Source organism: Centroberyx affinis, unplaced genomic scaffold, assembly GCF_046629955.1.
Source record: "Centroberyx affinis isolate AG114_WGS23_722 - 3 ecotype Tasmania unplaced genomic scaffold, CSIRO-AGI_Caff_v1 ptg003015l_1, whole genome shotgun sequence".
NCBI lineage: Eukaryota > Metazoa > Chordata > Actinopteri > Beryciformes > Berycidae > Centroberyx > Centroberyx affinis.
Window position 1 is genome coordinate 233,783 of NW_027281113.1, and position 25,973 is coordinate 259,755.

Sequence of the window (25,973 nt, forward strand, 5' to 3'; positions counted from 1 at the left end):
ATCTTTGTGTTACAACAACAACAACAACATTCAACATTTTATTTGAATAGCATTTGTCATAGGAGTTACAAAGAGCTTAAAAAGAGACAAAAAAATGTTGCCTACTCTAGCTGTCACACTGAAATGAAAAATGCTTTTTCACAGTTTTAGATCATTCTAACTACACCTATTTGGCAATTTATGCAAAAAAAACAAATATGTTTATTGTATGTTTAAGATTCAAGATTCAAGATTCAATAGTCTCCTTAGAGAAAATTGTCTTGGACCACAGAGAAAGCTGCCATCATTACATTACATTGCACACTACATTAAGGGACATATTAGACTCAGACATAGACACGAGTATCACATACACCACATAAAAGTGCATCCTAGCCCTCATAACAAGTAGTAGTAGTAGTGTCAAAATATCATTACTTTTACTTCCTGGGAAATGGAAAATCTTTACTGGTGACTTCATTATGTACCAGGAGGTTTTTAAAGAATCCCGCCCCTCCGCCCCTCCAAGCAAATAAAACTGTGTTTCTCTCCCTAACTGATATCCCAGTCGTTCACGCTTTTGCATGATCCCTCCCTGCATTATGTCCCGCCCCAATATCCTGTTTCAACAGGATATTGGGGCACATTAAGGAAACACGATGCTCTCAAAATGCGGTTTCATTGTGACTTCTCAACCATGGATCCAAATCTTGGTCCACACATAAAGATAAACTTTATTCTACATATTTGTCTATTGGACCATCAAAGTCCACCAAGATGGATTTTCCACCATTTTGAATTTTTAGAACATTTCCAGATGGTTTTCTCAGTTTTTCACCTTTCAACACCAAACTTCATACTTTGCATTATTAGACTGGCATGTTGAAATGGTCTATAAATTCCCTCAATTTGAAAACATATGGCCACCACTGACACTGAACTTGAAAAATACCACTCAGTATGGTCACTTGAATTTGATTAAATATGGCAAACATGCTCTTTTAGTCAGAATCCAAAGTTTGGTTTTGATTGGTAGATGTGGGAACAGCTTATTGCATGATGACTTATAACTCAAAGTGGATTTGAACTAAACAGACAATAAACATATCTACAGTATGCTATCTGTCAATCATAAAAAAAAAAAAAAAACTTTAAATAGGGGAAGTCAGTACATGTAACATCTTACGTCAAGAGAGAAAATGGTAACTGCTCAAAAATGACTCTTGTATAATGATTCTCTCTGGTTTATAGCAAGCCACATTACCCAGCCCACCTCACATTCAAGGACAGCATGAGTTCAACACTGAGCCAAACCAAGACGTTTGTGGTGACTTATAAATTCCATTGAAATAACTAACAGGAACTACAGTCATCTGAAAGTCATCAGAGAATTTTATCCGAGAGAGAGGAGTATAAGGTCATACAGTTGCTCTGAGAGGAAATTTGCATTCATTTTTCCTGTTGTGGCTGTCGGTGCCATGCTGCTGGAGCTGCTGCTGCTGCCTGGTCAGTGGAATCTTTACCCTAGGCTAGATGAACACACACTGGAGGAAAATTTTCCATGTGTCGTGAGTACGCCGGCTTTGTAGGGCTCGAGCAGCTCTCTCTCTGAGCCAAAAGAGGCGGTGTGGGTTTGCAAAAGGCAGCGGTCGGAGGAATTCCACTGGGTAGTTTGCCTGAGCTGAATGTGTGTGTGTGTGTGTGTGTGTGTGTGTGTGTGTGTGTGTGTGTGTGTGTGTGAGGAATGCTGCTGCCAGTCTGTAAAATCACTGAGTCACTTGGTGGAGATGGATGCCCCTTTTGTGACAAAACAACTCAGAAGCATCATGAATACATTTTGACGAAAACAGGCATGAGGAGACTGCTCAGTCCAAGGTTAATGAATCCCACACCAACACAAAAGCATGCAAGGACACACACACACATTCACACTCACACACACAAAGCTATACAGAACATTATCCATCTACTCCTCCGCAGTAATTGAGCACAACATAATTGTGTTCAGGCTGATGTGTGTAAGCAAGCGCTACATGAGTCATGATAGGTTTTCATTATCAGCGACAGCGTTTAATCGTCCGCTGGGGTGATGGGGCTTGAGATGTGTGTGGGTCGCTTTGTTAGTTTAGAGGAAAGGCTAGATGTGATCTGAGTAGATTTTGAGGCAACTTGTCCTGTCTTCATTTTATCTCATTAAGATAAGATGAAGCTTATTGATTCCCAAGGGGAAATTGAATCATTGTGGCAGCAAAGAATAGAGGTGCAAAAAGGGTAAAGGATATTAATAAAAACATAATAAGGTAATATCCTGCATTGGTTCGGGAATTCAGCATGCAAGGTTTGCTATAGAAGAGATGAGTCCTACACAACCTGTTATTTTTCAAAAACAAGCAGCTTAGACTTTTTACTGTAAGGCAGACGTGGTTTCATACACGGCAGTATTAATACTAGTGCCCCACTTATTGTATTGTATATACTGTATAGGAATCTCTTTAGGGCTGCAACTAACGATTATTTTTGTTGTTGATTAATCTGTTGATTATTTTCTCGATTAATCGATTAGTTGTTTAGTCTATAAAATGTCAGAAAATGATGAAAAATGTCGATCAGTGTTTCCCAAAGCCCAAGATGACGTCCTCAAATGTCTTGTTTTGTCCACAACCCAAAGATACTCAGTTTACTGTCATAGAGGAGTAAAGAAACCAGAAAATATTCACATTTAAGAAGCTGGAATCAGAGAATTTTGACTTATTTTTCTTAAAAAATTACTCAAACCGATTAATCGTTTATCAGAATAGTTGGCGATTAATTTAATAGTTGACAACTAATCGATTAATCGTTGCAGCTCTAAATCTGTTCTTTCTTTACTTCTTTGTCTCTGAAATTTGATATTTAAATTCAATTTGTAAAGCTTGATTGTTGCTTGTTTGTCTGTCTAGATGTCTGTATGTGAAAATATATCTGGCAAAAATAAATCTGATTCTGATTCTAGTGTAAATTCACTTTTCACATCTGGTTTTGAAGAGAATAACTAGCTTTACAAGAGGTACCGTTGTAGTGCCAAAGTGCAGAATCTTGCTCCAAACCTGCAGGCCAAAGACAGACTCTGAGTTAATATTATAAAACATACTTGGCCTCTCGTTGAAGCCATTTACTGCAGCATCAATAGGGCTCATATCTGGAAAGCCCAGCCTGATAGGACTGATTTAATGGTTGGATGAGAGAGGAGAGACTTCTGTACTGCAGCTTGCTCCTTCTCCCTCATGTAATGATGATAAAATCCCTTTTTGGAGGGTTCAGTGCTCCACCTACCCCAGAGACAGTCATGGAGCATATGGGAAGTCGATCTGTGGCGGTTGCTTTTCAAACGTAAACCAGGAAGCTTTACAGTTCACTCATGGGAACTGGGTTTTCAGGAAGCTGCAGTTCACTCTGTAACCTCCCTATGTACACCCACTCAGTTTGCATCCCTCCAGTTTGGCAGGTAACAGCAAGCACAAACAAGACACAGCTAGTAGTCAGAATCTAATGCTGTGTAGCCTCAAGCACAAAGTGACCGTTACTCTAAATGCAAATGAGCAGCTCTGCTGCTGAAAAATGCTTAGTGAAATTTTGTGGATAACATACAATAATCCACTGATTGTAGCTGGGTTCCTGAGAGGTGACCTGCGCCCCTAAATCCCAAATCAGTGATTGTGTTTTAATTGGCTATTTGGCTGCATGGCCTCTGCGCCCTATTCACACCGACAGAACCATTAATCAATTGTTGATTAAGTGTCTCTTATCTCTTAAAAAGTGAATTACTTTGGATCTGGACTCACAGTTGCTCTTTTTCCATCCACTTTCATTTTGCTGATACAGCTAAACAGCAATAGATTTGTAATTACTGGCTACCGGTATGAACTGAAGTTCAAATCTATACTGTGCATTTCCTGTTTGAAATTTGTAGTGAATAGCTGTGTATCACAATTTACTTCAAATATCTTTCCCACAGTTTTTCTCCATCGCAGAGCTTCATTCAGCAGGAACTAATTACCAGTTTTCAGTTATCTATGACTTTCTTATTAGATTTTTTCCCTTACAGGCATCCCCTATGTATCCTCAGGGCAAATTAGCAATTATTAATATTGTTAAAAAAAACCCAATCCACAGCCACTTTCATTGGGTCACAGCTCCAAACAATAACGTGTGCTGTACAAATCAATCACAAATCAGTCCTGAGTTATCATAAAGTGGTACTTGATTCCTGCATGAGACAAGACAGACTATTTGCTTTTCCTCCTTTCTGACAATCTGTATGAAGAAGATACATTTTTTTTTTTTTTTTTTTTAACATTTTCTTTCTTTTTTTTAAAAATGTTTTTGGTCAGACATTTACATTACATTATTACAATTACACAAATGACATATGTCTTCTTTCAGGGTCTGTCCAGTCTTTTTTTTTAAACAACTAAAAGAAAAAAGTCTGCAGTCCAGCAATAACATTCAAATCTAGCCAGACAACCAAAACCAAACCAAAACACAGAGCATCAAACAGCCTTGATAGTCATTAGCCAAAACATTAGCACCATTGTGACAATGGGGTTTTATACTCAGCCTATATTTGGATGTAGACCTTATAGACTATCTATCCCCTTATATTATTGTAGTTTAAAAAATACACTTACAGTAGTTATAGCTTTGTACATTATCCACCAGGTGTCAGTACTTGACCTGCTGCTCTTATTGCTGACTAAGATACTGTATGTACTGTAGGTATATTGTAAATGCACACAATGGCTATGTAGGTCCTCAGTATTTCTGCTGGCCAAGGAACAGAATAAGCTACTATACTTCAGCATGCCATATCCCATATGAGACAAATTACAGGACTAGAGCTGCATGCAAACTCCCATATGTCTTGTCTGTATCACAGCTTGAAAACCTCGCTTCTCACTCACTACTATTCCTGCTTCAAATCAATTATGCCCAGATGTTTTCTAATAACCTTCGTTAATACTGCTAATAAGAAGACCTTGAATAGAAATCTAAATGGAAACGTCTCGATCAGTGCCCTATTTTTCTTGTTCTCGCAATTATGGAGACACGTTGGCGGAGGGAGATGCATAGGAGAGAGAGAGAGAGAGAGAGAGAGGGAGGGAGAGAGAGAGAGAGAGAGAGAGAGCGAGAGAGAGAGAAAGAGAGAGAGAGAGAGAGAGGCGGCACTATGTGTCCTCCAGTCATCCTCTGAACTCCCTCAAATCAGTAGTATGCAGCATTTGAAGGGAGACAGAGGGGGAGAAGTGACCGGGCAGAGGAGACGGATTTCTTTCCAATAAATATGAGGAATAACCAGCCGACGGTTTTAAAACAAGGACCCTAAATCTTCTGATTCATCTGCACAGGATATTCTCTTTTATTTCGACGTGCTGGAGGGATATTTTCCGCTCCATTCCTCTCTCTGTGCTCTGACATCTTGTATGGATATTTAACCAATAATGGGGCTTTTTGTAATGTAAACCGCTAGCATAAAACCGTTACCTGCACAGGTCTGATGTAGACTATCTTTACTCGCCTTTGTAGCTAGGTCAACGGACTCTGTCAACTGCAACGCTGAATTTTAGATAGCCTACAAGGGTTTTCATTTAAAAAAAAATGTGATTCCTTGCCCTTCCCAAGGAGGTAGCAAAGCCCCGTCGCTGGCACTGGAAACAACTGGGTCGTGTCGAGAAGATTGTGGATTACAACGGTTTTTTCAGCCCATATATCTCAAAGAAGCCGGAGGTATTTCAGTGGTCATTTGCCTTTCCTGGCTCGCCAAAATGAGCGTCGATTTAATTGAATTAACCACATGAGCGGAGTCTGAACAAACGCCGTACTATCAATCTCCCAGCAAGGAGTTAAACAGATTGTTCCATATTTTCTGAAATAAGCGGCGCTCGTTGCCCTGGATACTATGGAAAGCGAGGTTTTCACCCCACTGCTGGAGCAGTTCATGCTCACGCCTCTGGTCTCCTGGGTAAGCACCTAATTAACCATTCCAATGTTTCTTAAGCCCTCTAATTAACGACCCCTGCACAGCGAATGCCTTTTCTTTTAAGTGGGTATCGATCATCTTTACACCTATCTGCATTGTCCCATTTATTTTCAGGTGAAGACAGTCGGGCAACCGACAGTGAAAGATGGCACCACATTATCGGAATATGTTGAATTAGTGGATGGGATTTACCTGAACGAGATAATGCTTGAGATGTAAGTAATTTTACAATGATTTACCTATCTTTTTCTTTAAAAAATCAGAGCCATATAATGATTTGGGCTACCAGTCCCCTGTATTGGCTACCATAGCCTGCTATGACTGGCATAATGAACCTTGGGCCCAGGACCACAAAAGGGCCTCAAAAGCCCCGTTTTAAATGTAAAACATAAATTTATAATTTAATTGGAAATTGGTCCTGCTGCACAAACTTGCATACTTTCTCGGCCATCTTCAATAGTTACATTAGGAACATTTTTACCATCACTCTTGCACAATGTACAGGATCTAATGGTGACCTCTGGCAGTGTAGCGGGGCACATCAGCGATACTTGCCCCAGGGCGAGTGGCATCATCCGGGCACAGGCAGACTCATCAAGTCTTAAATCTGTCTAGCCCTATGAATAGTCTGCTGAATCAGAATAGACAAACCGCATGAATATAGGCTAGGCACAATGGGACCTTGTACTGGGGGCAGAGATGGGTCACACTGTCAGAAGTCTTTGCAGACACTTATTGTTTGGATCCCCTGGAGCTGTGCGGACCGTCCGCAAGCATCGGCGGTGCAAAGGAGGCAGCAGGCAGCTCATCAGCTTCCAGTTGGTCGGTCTAGTGTTTTTTCAGTCACACTAGACTGTCATCTGCAGCCGACTGGAAGACACCCCGCCCCTGGAAGCTGCAGCGCTCTGAACTCTTGCTGTAGATTTTGGAGCAAGACTAGAAACAGTAGCACTATACAGCGAAACTCTGGTTTTCACTGTGCAATTAAAGGTCTGGCGATCCAGATCCTTCATTAACAAAGTAGGGCAGCACACACACACACACACAGTCATTTGAGTAAAACCGATGTTTCAGATGTAGGCTATAAAGATGCTTTGGCAGTTCTGGTGATAGAGAGAGAGAGAGAGAGAGGCTGCTGGAGGAGGAGGAGGAGGCTGCGGCATTAGATGTGAAATCAATCCGTCTTTCCAGTCACCGCCTGACACATAGAACGACAGCAGACAGCTTTCCATTCCTTTGTCTGGCTACTTCCCGCTAGCAGGACAAATTTTTTCCTATTTTCCGCATATCAACACTAATGCCACGGTCGACACTGTCAGCATTTACTCCTTCCCTCCCTCCGCGGTTACAGGATCGTTGAACCAAGTCCTCTCCACAATGGATCTTATTTTCACCTCCCAAAACCTTTATGAACCGTTACAGTTTCAGAGGAGCGAGGGTGGAGAGGAGAATATGTTAAAGAAAAATGGATACATCAAAACCGCTTACAAAGGCAGAATATACTGATCGAGCTGCTTCTCTTGTGTCACCACGACTCAGTAGCTGCCTTATCCTAAAGCCGGGTTGGGATAACTGTGTGGGTGTGGAGCAGTCGGTCTCTTAAATAAATCTCTCCGCCCTGTCTCTGCGAGTTCAGAGTATACTTTCTAGTATCCAGTGCGGATTGGTTAAGATGTAGCTTTGGTGGCATGAGGAGGTGATTAACCCCACCGGCCATTTCCTCTCACTGGATGGTGTCCTCTTCCTTCTAGCCCTGCCTGCTTCCTCTGTCCTCCACCTCCTGTATCGCTCTCCTAATCCAGCCTCCTTCAGGTCTCAACTGCCCCCCCCCCCCCCTCCTCTTCTACTTTTATTTTTCCATGCTTCTCTTTCCTCCTCCACACTGCTTCCAGACCCTCATAGCGGTGTCCTCCAGTAGGCGAGAGGTGTTTAGAGAGGTTGTGACGGGTTTCGTTAGGCCAGGCTGCTGTCTGCCCGAATCATCTTGCCATTTCCACCCACTGCAATTCAACATTATTTTTAGAGCATTTTCCCCCTATGGGACGTTGTACAGTGGAAAGCAACCGGAAGGATGTGAGGGGGCAGGGAGGGATGGAGAGAGGGAGAGAGGGAGAGAGAGAGAGAGATAAATGACATGCCAAATTGGTTTCAAATGTGAATCAAATCCACAACATGGAAGGGAAGATGGGCAAAGAAAGAGTGGGAATGAGATGTAAAAAGCGTGCCGTCATGTCAACCCCACAGACTGCTGTTCATATTAAAACTGAGATGTCTGACCAGCTAGCCTAATCAATAGGATTTTTGTCTGACTGTAAATGGAATGAGTTTTCAGGGGAATCTTCTGTGGTTGCTAGAGCGTTTGCTGTAGACGATGATGCTGAGAGAACAGCCAGTGTTGAGCAGAAATGAACTGTGACTGCTTTATTGATCGCCTGACAGGATGTCGGGGATTGCCAGTCACAGCCAGCTCTGTGTGTGTTTATGTATGTGTGTGCTTATATGCTGGGCTTCTGTGTCTCTGTGGGAGTATGTGTATCTGTGTGTGCCTTTTTTTTTTTTTTGTGCCTGCATTTGGTTTTGGAGTCGGGCAGCTGTTGGCAGTCGTCTTGCCCAGCCACCCTCCCACACAGAAGGCCTATTGTCAGATGTTGTGTTGGTGAGGCTGCTCTTTGTCTGCCTCTCCCACTTCACCACGGCTGCATGGTCACCTCCGGCGGGCTTATCTAACTAAAATAGACCTTGTCACAAGCTAATATTCACGTTACGGCTCATCGTGCATCTTCACTTTGCAGCTATACATTACTGGGAAGATCAGTGGATTGAGCATGGCATTGATTTCCATTGAGGCCCACCTGTAATACCAGTGTAGGCACTCATAATGATTGCAAGCAGTTTTGGATTAAAGCAGGCGCTAAAGGCCATATGCTATGTTGGTTATGTCTTTTTCTTCCCATATGTAGACGTGCAGATGTTGATTTATTGAGTTACATTGGTTAATTTAGTATTATGAGAGAGAGTAGTTCGTTTTCGTTAATTGCGTTAACCATGTTACTAGTCAATTTGATTCAGATCATCCACTGAATTCTACTAGTTGAAACAGGGTACAGGTTCAGAAGTCCAGTTCTATTTAACTACTCTAATTATACAGTATATAGTCATATTTAGGGAAGCTGTATTTTGAGTGGAAGAATGAAGTAGGCATCAGTTTGTAAATGCCTCACTCCCTCTCTCTGCCTCTTGCTCACTCTCTCTGGCTCTCATTAAAAGTGGCTTAGAAACTTGAGGTGAGTTTTTCGATTTCTTTGAAGAACTGTAGGTGATAATGAACTGGGATTGTATCCATTCCAAGGCACGGACACACACACACACACGCACACGCACACGCACACTCACACATTCTCTTGTTTCCTCGCCCTCCCCAGCACCAGGCTCTGTTCTGACAGTATGAAATATAGTGTTAGTTGGCATTGAGCCGCCTGCAATCGATCCAGTTGTGCTAAAAGGACTTGCCTGGTGCCTGCCTCCGCTCAGTAGCTGCCGATTACATTGAAAATTTGCTGGAGTTTACATTGATAACACCATTCTTTAACAAAACAGTCTCTGCAGCCAAGAAACACACTCGTATCCCAGAGTGGAGGACACAACTCTGAAGAAGATGCACACACACACATTCCAGCAAGTGCAAACCAACATCATGCAGTAATGCGTGCACAAATAAATATGGTTTCATTTTTTTTAGAGAGTATTCTATCTCTCTCTCTCTCTCTTTCTCTCTCTCTCTTTCTCTCTCTCTCTCTCTCTCTCTCTCTCTCTCTCTCTCTCTCTCTCTCTCTCTCTCTCTCTCTCTCTCTCTCTGTCTCTGTCTCTGTCTCTCTCTCTCTCTCCCTCTCCTTGTCTTTCTCTCTCTTTCTCTCTCTCTCTCTCTCTCTCTCACTCTCTCTCTCACACACACAACCTACAATACATTTACTTGGCATTAGCAAGGCCAGTTTTAGGTAAGCCGCTATCTTTCTCTTTAAACATTTTACATTTTTGGAGTCCATTTGTTGCCCAGGGTTTTGCCAGCCTGTAAATGGCTGGTCATTTCAGCTGCTGTAGTGTAATGTGCAGTGTTTCTGTGTGAACATCTCTGTATGGCTCTAACCAAGCTGCTGACGGAGACATGAGAGAGACAGACTGGTAGCAGTTGTCATTGAGACGGCAAGGGATAGAGAGAAGCGGTAGAGAGAGGGAGAAAACAGGAGAGAGAGAGAGAAAGACTCCAGGATTATCTAACGGTTTGCTGAGACCCAGATGGCACCATGGCCCCTCCCCCTGCCCCCCGTGACTGACATTACCTAGCCAATTAGATTGCCTCCTCAGTGCTGTCAAACCAATTAGTTTTCCCGCTCAGTGAGAGGGAGCCAATTAAATTTTTGTCTGAGTGACAACTGTCCAGTTGAATTCTCTGCTCTCCTGCCAATTCTCTAGACATGCTGGTCCTATGGCCTTTTCAGTCAACCAGTCAGTCTGTCTTCTTCAGCTGGACGGTTGATAGGAAAGCTGTGTGTGTGTGTGTGTGTGTGTGTGAGTGTGAGAGAGAGAGAGACAAAGAGTGTGTTTGAGATACTTGTATGACTAAAAACAAGACTTGATGTATCCTCCATGACTTCTTGCAAACCAGTTGTACAACTTTTATCATGTTAACTGGAAGAGATTTAGCTCTCATCAATGGGATATCCTGTGTCTTTCTTTGGATTCGACCCAGACTTTTTTGCACTGCATATTTGTGTGACATTTGTGTGGCTTTCACTCTGCGAATCTGTTCAGGAACTGATTGTTTGCTAGTTTGGGTGAAAGTAAAAGAGTAAAACGTGGATTGCAAAAATAAAGTTGTTAGACGTGTTCTTCAGGTTAATGTGCCTGATGGCCAAAGTATTGCATGTCAAACAGGGTCTGTCTGGCCCTATGGTCTGGCTGCACACATGAGGATGAGAGAATCCATAAGCTACAGTGTCTAAGGTGGAATGCACCTTCCAAAATTTTTCACTGCATGTTGTTCTTGCAGATAAAACACAGATGTGTGGTTGCCAATGGTTGTCTATCATAAGGAGATAAATTGATGTAAACTGATGAGTCAGCTTTGGTGCATGTAAACATCATATCCCATTTACAAAAACCTGGATTAGGCCTAACTCTTATCCCGGTTTTTGAGAAACCCAAATATGATCATTGCGATATGCTAATGTTAGCTGGGATACTGGGGCATGTCAACACCGTATCCTGACTACTGTTGATGATATCGCAATATTCACGTGTGCACTTTCACATGAAGTGAAGTTGGAAGTGGGACGGGAGGAAACACCTACAGGATATGCATGTAAACGCACTCAATGAACATGGATCCATCACAGCTGAATGCAGATGTGAAGCCCTGTGCACTCCGACGTTCTTTCCACATTTGCTTACAACATGGATCACCCACACATGGAAAAAGTCCTAATTCACTACTCACTTTCACTATTCCGTCCACTAATGACAATTCAAGCAATTCGAAGAAGCCAAATGGTTCGATGTTGAACACTGATCAGTGCTTTGTGGCAGCCAAACTCCCATTGTGTGTGGCCTCCAGCCTGCAGATCGTCCTGTTTTCTCTCTCAAGGCCTCATTAAGTCCCCTGTACAGGCACACAGACATTGGCTGTAGTCCTTACTACTTCTGTCATCACTTCCTTTCTGGACGGAATCGGCTTTCAACACCTACACACACACAAACACACACACATACAGATGGGCAGTCAGCTTAGCAGCAGATAAGATTTGCGTTGAGGGACAACACTTGAATGAAGTGAATGTTGTGTTTTGGGCTCTCAACCCGATTGGCCTCTCATTAAAGATTCATTTCTGATATTTTTCATGTGTTGATCAGAAGCACGGTTTGATTCTCTGGTTATACAGACAGATGGTGGCTATGTTATGCTGATGTTTTTATGCCTGTAGAATGCTCTGAAGTTAGACAGCCATCTGACAATCACATGAAGAAAAAAAAAAGCTTGAATCATCCTTCAAAAAGACACTTCTTGTTTTTTTTTTTTTATATATATAGATCAGAGAGTCTTCCTTTTATTATGCAGCCAGAATCTAGAAAAGGCCACATGCATAGAGAGAGACAACCTCAACTGGGAGTCAAATCCCCGTTTTCATGAGAGATTTCACGGCTGCAGTTGTTTGTCTCAATCTCTGACATTCAGCTCCTTGTTCTAGTGAATGGGATTTGAGAATTGGTCGCTTGCCCCACAGCGCATTATTCCAGATACATGGTTCCAGATCCACAGTTGATGTGATTCACCTCTGTTACGCCTGCTGTAAAAACCCTGTGTTTTCCCTGGCTGTTAGAGAGGCTTAGATGATAACATCGTCAGTAGAAGGTTTTTTTTATGTGGAAATGTAAAGTTTAAGACCTTAGCGTACACAATAACCTTTAGGAACATAAATAAGGATCATCGAGTCCTTTGAAATGACCTAAGCAAGAAAAAGACATGATTGAAATTCATTTTAAAGTCTTATAAAAAAGGAATTTACAACATACGTATCTCATAAATATGCCATTTTCAATGAATTGGTCAGAAAAAAGCACAGAATACCTTGGACACCATGCACAGCTTGTCTCTATACAGTCTCTCTCCTTTCTCTGTCTGTCTCACTTGTCTTATTCATCTGACTGGCCTTCACCTCTCTTCTTTTTCCCTCATCCCTTCTCCTCTTTCTCCACGCCTCACCTCTCCTCCTCCCTCTGTCTGTCATCTCTCTCTTTCATCATCCCTCAACCCCTCCTGCTGCCTCCTGCTCTTCCCCTCTTTCTCTCCTCCCTCCTTCTGTTCTTCTCACTTTCCATGCCTCATGCCCCCATCTCTGCTGTTTTCTCTTTCTCTCTCACCCCCTGTCTCTCCGGTTCTGTCCATGCCTCACCTCTCCTGCTCCTTCCCCTCCCTCGCTCCCCCTTTTCTCTCCTTGCCTGTTTTCTTTGAGTGGCGTGCCGAAGCCTTTGTTGGTTTTCTCCAGGGCCAGTTACAGCAGACATAGTTAGGATTCCAGCTGGACTAGAGAAAAGAGGCAGGCAGACCCGCTGCTGGGGTGTCTGTCTGTCTGCTCAGTTCCCCCACTGCTGCCTGGGCCCTGGGGTCTGCAGCCCGCTACTTCAAAGACTGTAGAGGCAGACGTTACTCTGACCACTCTTCATCTTCATCTTTGTGTCACGCCTTGGCCTGTGTTGATATGAATTCATAGTACAATTATCTTGGCCAAAATTGTCTTGATATATGATATTATCCTGATAATTATTAATACGATGAAAACCTTAAAACCAGTACTGTAATATGCTCCAATTACTAAAAACTAATTTATCATATCAATCACAAGACATTTGACTTTTTTTAAAACACATTTTAATATAAGATTGTAGAACATATATAAAATATTTACATAAAAATTTGACTTTTTTCTACAGTTTACAATGATAAAATGCTAGTTTAGCTTACAAAAACTGTAAGAATAGTTTTAAACAACACATAAAAATCAAAATAACAGCATCTAAAATAAGTAAAAATTAGTCTCAAAATGTGCTACTGACCTGCATCCACTTTAACTCAGTCAGCAACATGAATATAACAGTTAATTAGAGGAAAATAAAACATCAATACTGACAGACGAGAGAGTCCTGGGCAGTGCTGTGTGTTTTAGTTTGTTATTCCCAAAAAGTTGGCAGTTATTGTGGTCACAGTAATAAAAAATTAGAGGCGGTGTCATAACTGTTATTGGTTTTTACCACAGTATATTGTAATACCGGTTATAGTCCCATCCCTAGTCACGCCATTCTCTTTCTGTCTCTGTCCGTCTGACAGGAGGATGTATAGAGTGAGACAGGAAGCAGCTGCTGTAACCTTGAGAGGACGAAACTTTAACAAGGTTGTGTTAATGTGTGGCGCTCGATCCCATAGAAACACGGACATGTTAAAGCCCACAGGAACCACTTTAGGACTTGCCGCTATAGGAATGGGCTGGCTATAAGCTGTGTACCTCAGCTCCAACCATACAAAACCAATTCCTTATACCTGTGACTTCTTTCAGACATTTAAATAAATGTATTTTCATGGTTAATTATTAGACCTTCCAGGTTGTACCTTGCCTCAACATGCTTCAACAAACGGCACAGTCATCTAACCAGTTCTACAACGTGCTCATCAATGCTGAAATCTATCCAGCTGCACTTCACTTGACTGTAGCTGTAGAGAGAAGATTGTGACGAGTGATGTACTGATGCTGGTACTGGTTGCTTAGGTTGATACCAGGTGGAAATAAAGTATAGTGTTGGAGAATTTCCTCAGTGCTAATAAGGTGTTGCCATAGTAATATTTCAGAAATCTGAGGAGCTTGATTTTCTGCATCTTTCACACATAGAGGGATCTTAAGTCTAACTAATGGAGAAAAATCGATCGCCCGTTTTTCTACCTTGCTGACACCAAGCCGATGGTCTAAGTCTATATAGTTAAGTGAAAATAATGGATCAGATCGATGCTTAGGATTTGCAGATGACTGGCATTCATGACTTTGCAGTATTGGCAGTGAAAAGGTGACATCAGTGTTTACTTAATTGGGATTGTGAAACAAGGCAATCCAGCCTGGCAGGAATGAGTTTAGCAGCGGTCCCTATGGATACAAGGAATGGGAAGAGGCCCCATGGAAATGGACAGGAAGACAAAGACTGGGAGAGAAACAAGTCCATGAAAAGCCAAGACAAGGAAATAAGGAAATGAGAATTACATACCAATGGTCAGATGGTCACTGGACTCTTTTTTATACTTCTGTTCCCACAGGGAAAAGGATGGGAATGAGAAAATGGAGCATGTAATCATCTTGTATGTTAGGTTTGCATGACAACAATACAAAATTCTTGCCATGCCTCTGATTTTTTTTTATAATATCTTGATATTGCATAGTGATATTTCAGTTTACTATGTACACTTTTTTCATCCTATTCACTCTGACATGACCCCATGAACAGTCAACCCCCAACATTTGTATTTATATTCGTAACTGATTTTAAGTTCCGGGGGTGGTGGGGGGTGGGACTCATCATCTCGTTTGGCTTTGATTCTTTTCTGTGAGAAGATTTTCAGACTAACTGAGGCAGAGCAAAAGCATGTCAGTGAAATCACTTTGGGTAATCTTGACACTTGACAGACCACATCGGTGGCAATAAACTACATGCCAAAAACTATGTTATAAAGTGTAGCCTAACTAATCTAACTAATCTAATTTTAAGAAGAAGAAACTAGTAAAAACGCTGTTTAACTTGCCAGTTTGTACTGTATTCACTGTACTTTAGAGCTTCCAATCAACATTCAAGACATTGGTATATACTGTACCTGGTATATATAATCGTATCATTGGGTAAAATTGTGGTATTTTGGCACCTCAGTTGTATGTTCCAATGTGCTGTGAGTGGCTGACTTCTCGTGTTCTCAGTGGCGTCGACCTGCTTCAGTTGGGACTGTGGACAGCTACACATCGAAACACACCCACACAGAATCATCCTGTACTGAGCTGTTTACCTCCGGCAGTGTGACTGCTAATAAATGCTCATCCCCCACATTCCTCGCGGCTGTTTGGCTTTCCCAGTCTCACACACACACACACACACGCACGCTCATGCACGCTGCACACACAAACACACACAGTCCCCCCGCTATGTTTGGACAGCACAGCTCACAGGCTCTATCCCCAACACGTGGCCAAATGTAGCCTGCCTTTTCTGTTTGTGTGTGTGTCTGTGTGTGTGTATGCGCATGTGCCTGGGTGCCCATGCTGACCGTAATGTAGCCTGTCATATATAGGTTAACGCTACTCCCTGACCCACCCAGCCAATCAAAGCCAGGAGATGAGAGGAGAAAGCCCAGTGGCCCCAGGCTCTGCATAAGGCTGCAGTGACTATTGACAGTACTGACTAACTGACTTATTGACCGGCTGTCTGACTGACTTGCTGACTAGTTGTCTGACTTGCTGGCTGTTTATCCCTAACCTATTTACCTATTTAAAGGATTAAGGTTTACTGTCTCAGTGGGAACAGGCAGGGCGGACAATATCTGGGGTTTTTTCACCCCCTCACTGACACTAAACCCCTTTATTCATACCCCTGCCACACAGGGGGGGATGCTCTGTCGCGTGTTTGTGTGTGTGTGTGTGTGTGTGTGTGTGTGTGTGTGTGTGGAGGGGGGGAATCAGAGACAGAGCCAAAGAAAGCTAAAGGGAGAATTGTGTGGTGTTTTCATGGTCGTGTTGTTGTGGCCGCCATGTTCTTGGCTTCCACTCTGCATGGAGACGGAATGTGTGAATGGGCACCTCTCTCTCTCTCTATCTCTCTTTCTCTCTCACTCTGTCTGTCTCTCTCTCTCTCTTTCTGTCTCTCACACCTCCCTCACCACCACGTCACCCTCCTCGCCCTGACAGGATTACAGCCTGCTCTGTGCTTTTTAATTACGGGGTTAAATAGGACCCCCTACTATGGCCCTCGAAAAGGGCGTGTGTGTGGTGTGTTTGAGGGAGGTGTCACATGACCGTGTTCATTTAGACAATGTTAGAAAGAACACTGTGTCCTTCTGATTAGCATGATTGAGTGTGTGTGTGTGTGTGTGTGTGTGTGTGTGTCAGGGTGGAGGCTGATCAAAAGGCCTATTAACACCATCCACACTGCAGCCGGTTGGCTAATAGACGAGGCTTCTCCATTTCAAACTAGAAAGATTGTTTTTCTTTGAGTAACATAAGCAAGACAAGTATAATGTTAGATTTATTATTTCGTTATCATTAAGCTTAAACAATAAATACATACTCTAATGAACACATGTAAAGACACAATTGCTAACTTCATTCTGTTTGTTGCTTGCCAACGTGGCTATTTAGCATTGATGTGTTAATTGAAGCAGATTGATGAAGTTTTTTTTTTTTCTCCTTGGCTATGAAGACATTCCAATGGATTTATCTGGGTAAAATAAATGTAGGCTTGTTTGGTGTCAGTAGAAACGGGGCAGCAGGGTGGCGTAGTGATTAGGAAGACGTCATTCAACTGGAAGTCCCCTGTGACAGCAAGCATCCGCCCTGCTGAAGTGTCCTTGAGGAAGATATTGAATCCCTCGCCTGTGCTCTGACCTCCACTTTGGAACAGGACAAGCGAAAAGGACAAATATTTTATGAAAAAAATGCTATATTATACACTGGGTTGTGAGATTTCACAATCAAGCTTTAGTGAGCAGTTCCCCCATACAGACGCAACCATATCGTCAGGCTATTCTGGAGCACAGATGCAGACGTGCAGACACACGCGTGACTGCACATGTGCTGCACACTACACGCATGCACACACACACACACACACACACACACACACACACACACAGAGGACTCTCCTCCCCCCATACTCAGCGCATGTTTAATGACCCTCATATATGGGTCATGGAATGTACATGCTTTGAAGAAAGATGTACATATGATGGAAAAGAGCCATCCTATAACGGTGTTGTGATTGACGGAAGCCTCAAAACACTTACACACATCACTACTACATGAGCAGAGATGCATCATCAACACACAGGTATCAAGTATGAATTGATCAAGGTAGTTTGATTAAAGTGTCTTGACAGAGTATATTCCATTCCATTTAGCACCACCATAGTTTCCAGCCATTTTTAGGTATGGTGTTTTGATGAAAACTTGGCAAAAGATCAGCCACTGTCACTGCAGAACAGTGTGTGCGCCATCAGATAGTCCTTGCTGAGAATGAGGTTATACAGTAATTTCCCTCGACTCCAGTCCAGAGAGACTAGCACAGTAGAGCTCAGCGCTGCACCTTATAATACAGCACAGCATTGTTTTGCAAAATCAGAGCCAAAGTTCTAAAATGGTCAGACTAAAATGATTTATTCCATTTTCTCTAAAAACTGGTGGATTCAGTGGCTGATTTTTGAGTGGACTGGATATGGCTGGGCAGCTGAGTAGCATAGTGAGTAAGCAAACTGCTCTTCAACTCTTAAAACCCTGACACGGCAAGCATCCACTCTCCCAAAGTGTCAGTGATTCCCTATCAGCTGCAGGGTTGCTGTTCTGTCACCGACCCTACACTCTGACCTCACTATGAAAGGAGGGGTTGGGAGGGGTGGGGTGTGGTGGGGTGTGGTGGGGAGGGGTGGGGTGTGGTGGGGAGGGGCGGGGCGGGGTGTGGTGGGGCGGGGCGGGGCGGGGCAGGGAATTTCCCTATGGGGATCAATAGATATCACATTAAGGCCACAAGGTCTGCAGTCTCATAATCCATTAGCATGCCGATGTCCAAGATCTGCATTTTCAGTGAGCTTTTCAGTGAATCATACTGCTCTTACTGTCACTGCCAGCCTTCAACAAGCCCCGACAGGTTCACTCTCCAGATACAACATGGGAAAGTAATTAGCTGATGCATGCATGGATGGCTGCTTGGTAGTGATCAGAAGATTGGCAGATAGTCGGCATGTCACACATTCCAAGGAGACAGACAGACACACACACACACACACACAGTGCAAGGAAATACTTGACTGTCCTTTTGCATCATCAGTCAGTTACAACAATAATCTTGTCAGGGCATTTCGTAATGAGCTTTTATCATTGAAATACGGTAAAAAGGGTTTGGGATTCGACAAGGAATTTCCATAGATATGCAAATGGTAGTGTGGATTGTTTTGGATTACAGGCTGGGGAGGTGGTACTGTGTGAGTGTGTGGAATGTCTATGAGCCTCACTAAAACATGTTGACACCCGTGATAACATCAGTAGTCACGCATGCTCATTCAGAGCCCCTTGGGCAACACACACTCACAGACAAACACACACACACACAGTCTGAGCATTTCGGTTCTGTAAGTAGAGTACTTTTTCTCTTTGATGCTAACAAACTGGAACAAATCAGGGTTAGAGTTGAAGGTCAGTCAGATCACCATGTATTAGAATGCTGATTAATCATAAGTCCCCAGTGAAATCAATGTAATTTTATTTAGGAAACGGGTTCAGTTGAAGTGCAGCACTCCCCCTACCTTCCAGCGGTTCCCTCCTATAGGATTTGACATCTGTGACAGTGTAGCCTAAGGACTTATAGGAGGTGTTTACAATGCTGCTTTACAAAGATGTTTGAATTTGCTTCAACTCACTCATTTACCACAGCCATTTTTTTATTTATAGCCTGAGGATTCTGCACATTACAATTATGCCTTTTCTGAAATCCCTTTACCACCAGATTGAGTGGGGGCAGCCTTTTTCCTAGTCTATTTCTCCTAGCGGGTCTGGGTGACTTTAACATGGTTGTGGCACTGACCCCACTTAAACAAGGGCCCATTGTCACTATGCTGCTAATGCTTTTAGCTAAACTGGCACCCACCCCATCATTCAGAGCAACATAGTGTGAAACACGCAACTGAAACACGCATTCATTTCAAATAACCCAGTGACACACATAGACTCAGAAACATAAATGTTACGACTCAACTTCCAGAAATGTTTAATGTCTCTCTACATCTTGTATATGTGTGGCAAAGTTTTTTAAACTCTGAACAGAATTTGTGTTCACTGGTTTACTTTTTGATCAATTTACATTTATCTTTACCACAGATTGTGATTGAGATCATCCACGTTCTGACACGTTCTGATTTTATTAATAATATTATGTCGCTTTGTCAACAGAAATCCCAAGGCCACCGTGCAGAGGACCAACAAGAAAGTGAACAACGACCCCACGCTGCGCATCCAGAACCTCTCTATTCTCATCAGGCAGATTAAAGCCTACTATCAGGTGAGAGTGGGCAGTGGGAGCCCCGTAGCTTTCAAACATCACTATATATTTGAAAATTGATCAGATTTTTATTAGCTATATCAAAGGTTAAAGTTATACCCTAACCCTAGTTATACATAAGGTCCATAGTGAGGCCAAGGTTGAGGGCTAGTTTTAGAATCAACTTGTAATAGAAAATTATGATGATCAACTTCTGAAAATCGTAAGTCTTGTGTGCTGTGGCCAGAAGCTATCATCCCTGTAGCTCTAAGCGAAGCCATATATCTGCATTCAGTGGCTTTACCCCTTAGGTCGGTGGAAAAGGAGTTACAGTGGAAAAATACAATCAAATTCCAACATAAGTCAAGGCAGCAATTAACTGGGGACACAAGCTTTCACTCACAAACACACACATACAGAACTGCATGTATACACACACACACACACACACACACACACACACACACACACACACACACACACACACACACACACACATAAACCACATAAACACACAAGGCTTGGCAATATAAACAGAGATGTATTTGCAGATGTGTATGTGTGATTGTGTGTGATGTGGTATCATGACCTCCATCCAGATGTCAGACAGGGCCCAGTAAACATAAAGAGACATCAGAGATGAGAAACACACACAGAAATACAGCCGCTGGTGTGGTTCTGCCTCTCACGCTTTTGCTGATGAAGGTCTGGCATTGATACATTTTCCTTTCTGACTTCTTCCTCACAAAATGAACTTTTTTTTTACCACTTAGCAGCTCTCTCTTGGATGGCTGCTCATAAACCATGCAAAGATGATAGAAGCAAGCCATGTCAGATGTAGTCAAGTCTTACCTCAAGCACAGCAGTGTTGTGTTTTACTACTACCATATCAGCTCATCAGGCCCTGACACGTGACAGTTTACACCACAGTTAATCATTTCCTTTTGGTGCAAGCAATGTTTGAGACCTATTAATCTAATGGGTTGCAGAAGAAAAGAGAAAGATAGAGGAGGGGATGTGGGGGGTGTAAGAGATGGAAGGAAGATGAAAGAGCGGCTTCTAGATGACAACGTATGAGAGAGTCAGATTCTGACTCTGAATCCTGCAAATCCTAGGACTAAACCAAGGCTAGACTGGGCTGGATAGCAGACTTGAGCCTAGTTTGTGTGCAGTGGGAACATGAATTTTGCAGCCAATGCATTATCTTACATGTCACTCATCCATATTGTCAGGTAAGTTTTGAAATGTCAGCTGATTAACATGATGATATTGTGCAGGAAGAACCATGATAATTGGCAGTTTCTGCTGATTTTCTACCTCACAACAATGTGACTCCAACACAGATCAAAACAGAAATAGTTGCTGCAACCAACCAGGCCTGTGCTGCTACAATGGTACAATTCTTCGGCTTCGAATGCTTACTTCTGGCATGTTTAGTCTGCTGTCATACGCTGTGTCTTATCTGCACTATCTGCAATGATCATCTATTACATTTCGTCCTGCACCTAGCTTGTCAGTTCTGCATAGTGCGACTGTATTTTGTATCAAATAACCAGGTTGAATTCCTTGTGCGCCCATTGTACTTGGCAAATGAAAACGATTCAGAGAAAATACAATAAGTTGCAGCGCTGCTACAGAGTCTTGACTGTGTTCATGACGAAAAGGACGTGAGCGTGATCCAGCCTGCTGTAGATTGAGTTTAGGAATGTTAGGATCTCACTGTGTTACCATGGCCAAGTGGGTTGTACTGACAAAGACAGAGCTTTCCCACGCTTCAGACTTATGACCGTGACCCTTCCTTCCCTAAGGGTCGATTTGAAGCAAGGCTGTGTTAAGAAAGTTACTTATCACCTAAATTGAGTTATTCATAAGTAGAAGCATGAAATGGGGAAAAAGGATGAAAAAGATGAATTTAAAGGACTATAATATGTGTTGGCACTGTGGATGTAATTGCATATTGGCTATAAACTGATTTGTAATTCTGTTGGAATAACACTGAGCAGCTGTAGGGCTGTTATGCCCCGTCTGTCCTATAAATCTATATAATGTTGTTAACCCAGACTTGTTCTTTCTTCATCTTTAGCTATGCCCCAGAAGTCAAGTGAACAGAGAGTCTGCCTGATTGGTTAACTGCCTCATCAGGTCTGCATTATCTTGGCTCAAGACATCCTATTAATCACTCCCTGGTCATCTTATTTAAACAATCAGCCTATTGTATCAACTTCAACGTTATAAGCCTTCAAAAGCTCCACTAGGCCGCCTCAAAACGGCTAGCAGAATTATCTGTCACAGAGTCAATGGGCGGGTCAGTGGCTACTGGGGGTTAAGTAGTGACCAGCAGGGTTGGTGGATGATGAGATGACAGGACGGGTTAAGAACATTAACTAGGGGCGTCTTGGTGGCTCAGTTGGCGGAGGCATATACTGCGTACCTGCAGCGCCCCTGGTTCGAATCCAGCGTGGGCCATCTGCACCATTTAGTATTTAATTTTGGTAGCCTTTATGGCCTTGTTTAATATTTTACATCTGGTCAAACAGACTTTAGAATGTATTGAAGATGCATTCAATGTCATTGTTTTGTCTTTTAATTAGTAGAGTCAGTTTAATACACAGCGGGGGTTGCTAAAGAACTGGTATTTTTTCCCAACTATGGCAGAAAATTCAGTTTTGCCACCATAAGGCAACCATGGCCCATTTGTAGTTGAGAAAGAAAATGTCTAAATGTTGCACTAACCAGGACAATGCTGTCCCCTTTTATCCCATGTCTGATTTTTTTGCATTACAAAGTTATCAATTCTTAATATTACACAATCAACTGACAGCAGTGACAGCAAAACATGTTAAAGTTCCCATGGCAAACATGATGAAAGACCAGTGAAAGACCAAACTAAATGTTGAAATGCCCTGACAAACTAAAAAATGCAGGGCAAGAAATGTAGTGATCATTTTGGTGTGGCGGCGTTAATCCCATCCCTCCGTATGTATCTATAACTGCAAGTTGTTTTAGCTTCAGGGGGACAATGTAAGCCAACAATGAAACTCTTGTTCCTCTATGGTATTTGGTTAATCTTCTCTGTCTGTCCCTGCCTCGCTCTCTTGACCTCGTGGTCACACTATTGTCCAGTCACCAGTGTCTGCAGGCTCTGCAACACAGAGACCACCTGCAGCTCAAGACCCCCCTGATTCCCCCGTTGCCCTCGTTGTCTGTCTCTCTGCCCCCTTGATGGCCTTTCAGGGACTTAACCCGCCACTGAAGACCACTCAGTTAGTTGGTAATGAGATGGGCTGGCCCTCTTAGGGATTTAAACTGGACAATAGTGCACATTTCAGACAGAAGCCATAGCCTTTTTCGTAGTGTGGCTCTTAGATGAGTTGCCTTGTTTGCAAGGGACCATCAGCACCACATGCCAAAGGGTTTGGGTTTGACAGCTTAAGAAGTCATGAGTAGAGGACACTTATTAGGTTGAGACCCTCTTAATTGCTACTTCCATGGATGGTTAACACGGTTTGAGAGATTGTCTGCTTCTTACTTCTTTACAGCAGACTAAAGCACTTAACTCCAACTTCATAAAACATTTTTTGGGCCTTTTCCCTTTAATCTCCCACTCTGTTTTGCCTTATAGGAGATAGACTATCAGTAATGAGAGTTTTAGTTGATTAGCGGCCACAATAATTGCAGCAGTAAAAGCTGAGAGTAAAGACTTGTTAGAAATGATGAGAAGTTCGTCAAGACCACTGAGCGAGAGAGCAAATGAGAGAGAGACAGATCGTGAAGACTATAAGCTCATCATTTGGTCAGTAGGTCAGAGACGGATAGATGGCTGACAGACTCCAAGCTCCTGTGGAGAGATAGACCAAGGTCTGGAACTGACTGACACACTGGGAAGAAGAAGGCACTTTTTTCTTTTGAGAGAGAAGGTGGGTGAGGTGCATGGATGAATTGTGAATCTTGTAGTTTTTAAGCCAATGTCTTCAATCGTTGGTTCATGCAGTAGTTAACATACAACCATCGCATTCACCCTCCTATCCTAGTCTGCCTCGGGTAAGGTTCAGTGTGTGTGTGTGTGTGTGTCTGTGCCTGTGTATATTGGTAATAAGCCATCTAGTTCATGGTATGCATGTCCAATTGCCTTTTGGCCCACTATAGTGTTCCCCTTAGCTGTACTGGCCCACATAATGTCTGTTGCCATCAACTTTTTCAGTTTTACAATTAGTCCAGGTCTTTTGATCAGCTATAGTGGATGGGAAACCAGTTCCCAGTCAAGTTTGGTTTATTTCAGTAGTGTTTGTAACCAGGCTTGTATAGCTCAGTCCAGTTTGGTTAAGCTCACTGCAGCAGTCTGAAACATGAGTGGTATGAAGCAGACCTGCCTTCATTTGTGTAGTCTTTCTCTGTCATGCATGCACACACACACGCACACACACACACACACACGCATTCATATACCTACCCACGCACAATTTCTGCTCCAAAGTCAATAGGACCAGGTTCTTATTGGGGGCATAATGAGCCAAATTGGCTTTGATATATGTTCTTGTGGTGGTCTCCCTTTTTTTTCCTGTGGTTGTCACTTATTGTTCTCAGATTTCCGGAGCCATATGGATGGAGGCAGAACCATTCAGGTCTTGGGCTAATGGACTTAGCAGGTTTTCAATTAACTGTATAGCTCAGCACTTTGAAACAGGACTTGGAGCTAGTATAGGCTGGACATGGTTTGTTGCTTCCTCTAATTCAATAAGTTGACCTCACTTAAGAGTCCTTTTAATTTAATTTATCCGGTGAACTAAGATCAGAATCAGTTAGAAACCACTGCCACAATATACTCAGTAGCGATACCATTGTATGCCAGCTAGTCGTAATGAGTTTGTATCCCGCAAAAAAAACAAAACTAGCGAGTGGTCAATCCATCTTCCTTCAGTGAAGCAAGAGAGTAATGCAACATTATAGCATGAGCTGGATTCATACCAGAAAAGTAAATGTCTAGTGCAGTTTCCCAGAGAAATACAGTGGTACAGCGCTGTCTTTTCTACGAAAGCGTTATCTTTTGCTCTGAGTGTATGGAGGTGAATGGAAGGGGGAGGAGTGACTTTATTGAATTTATGCTCTTGCTGAGTCAGCGAAGCGTCTTCTGGTGCTGAGAGACTTACTCATTAACCTCTTCGAACTATCAATGGGCAGACGGAGAGGCAGACAGCCGTGGACCTTTCCTGGGACTTTCCCTTGTCCCTCTCCTCCCCCATTCCCTTCCTTCACTCCGTTACTCCCTCCCTCCTTCTCCACTCCTCCTTCCTGCCCCTTCGCTTCTGTGCTAGCCATAATCCTAGTAGCAAGTGTGTGTGTGTGTTTGTGGACACATGAGAAACACGTGGAGAATGACTTTGTGCAGAAGTTAATAAAAATGGACTGGCCCCAGCCAAGATATTTCTATAATAATGGTTCTTATTTCATAATGTCAGCTCTCATGGGCTGGGCATGCATTTAAGGAGTGTGTGTGACTGTGCACGCATATGTGGGTGGGTGCGTGTGTGTGTGTGTGAGTGTGCGTATGTGTGTGTCTGTGTTCAAGGTCTCTGTTATTGTTCTTGTACAGTAGATTGCGTAGGAGGAGTTCAATGTCTAGACAGACTTGCTGCTGCTGTTTGATTTCAGAATATGGTGTATGGATCAAAAAAAGAACAGCTGTGTGTGTGTGTGTGTGTGTGTGTGTGTGTGCGCGTTGGCGTCTGCATGCTTGTTCATTGTATGTGCCTGTTTTTTGTCTGTACGTTTTCAAGGTTATAAAGTAATTATTGTAGATTATTACAGTGACGCATGTTTAAACCAGTTTAGTGAGGATAAATCTGTATGCTAGCAATAATCACATTTGTGTTTCCTCACTGGGGTATTTAGGTTTTCCGGTTGCTCAGTAATTTCTGTACAGCGGAGTCCTCTGAAGGTTTCTTTTCTCTGTCGGTCAGTCCAAATATACGCTGGGCCTCTTTTTAATTTAGTGGCCTTGGTTTGGCATTCATAGGGGGGTGTAATACAGAGACCCAGCCAGCTCAACTAAATACTCCACTCGTGTTTTTCTAGCTTCTCTCAAGGCTCGCTAAGTGGATCCCTTTTTTCCTGGTTTATTGAAAAAGGGCTCAGAGAGCATCTGTTGCCACTCACTCAA

General features: G+C 42.7%; 1 protein-coding gene across 1 annotated transcript in view; it reads left to right on the forward strand.

The window, feature by feature from the left end:
• Positions 1 to 5,639: 5,639 nt before the first annotated feature.
• The window catches only part of ccdc88ab (coiled-coil domain containing 88Ab), an 81,038-nt gene continuing 60,704 nt past the window's right edge, over positions 5,640 to 25,973 (forward strand). Inside the window, exons 1-3 of the mRNA XM_071537304.1 lie at positions 5,640 to 5,977; positions 6,110 to 6,210; positions 19,729 to 19,837. Coding sequence (XP_071393405.1) covers positions 5,915 to 5,977; positions 6,110 to 6,210; positions 19,729 to 19,837 — 273 coding nt within the window. The 5' untranslated portion in view covers positions 5,640 to 5,914. The remainder of the gene's footprint in view (positions 5,978 to 6,109; positions 6,211 to 19,728; positions 19,838 to 25,973) is intronic.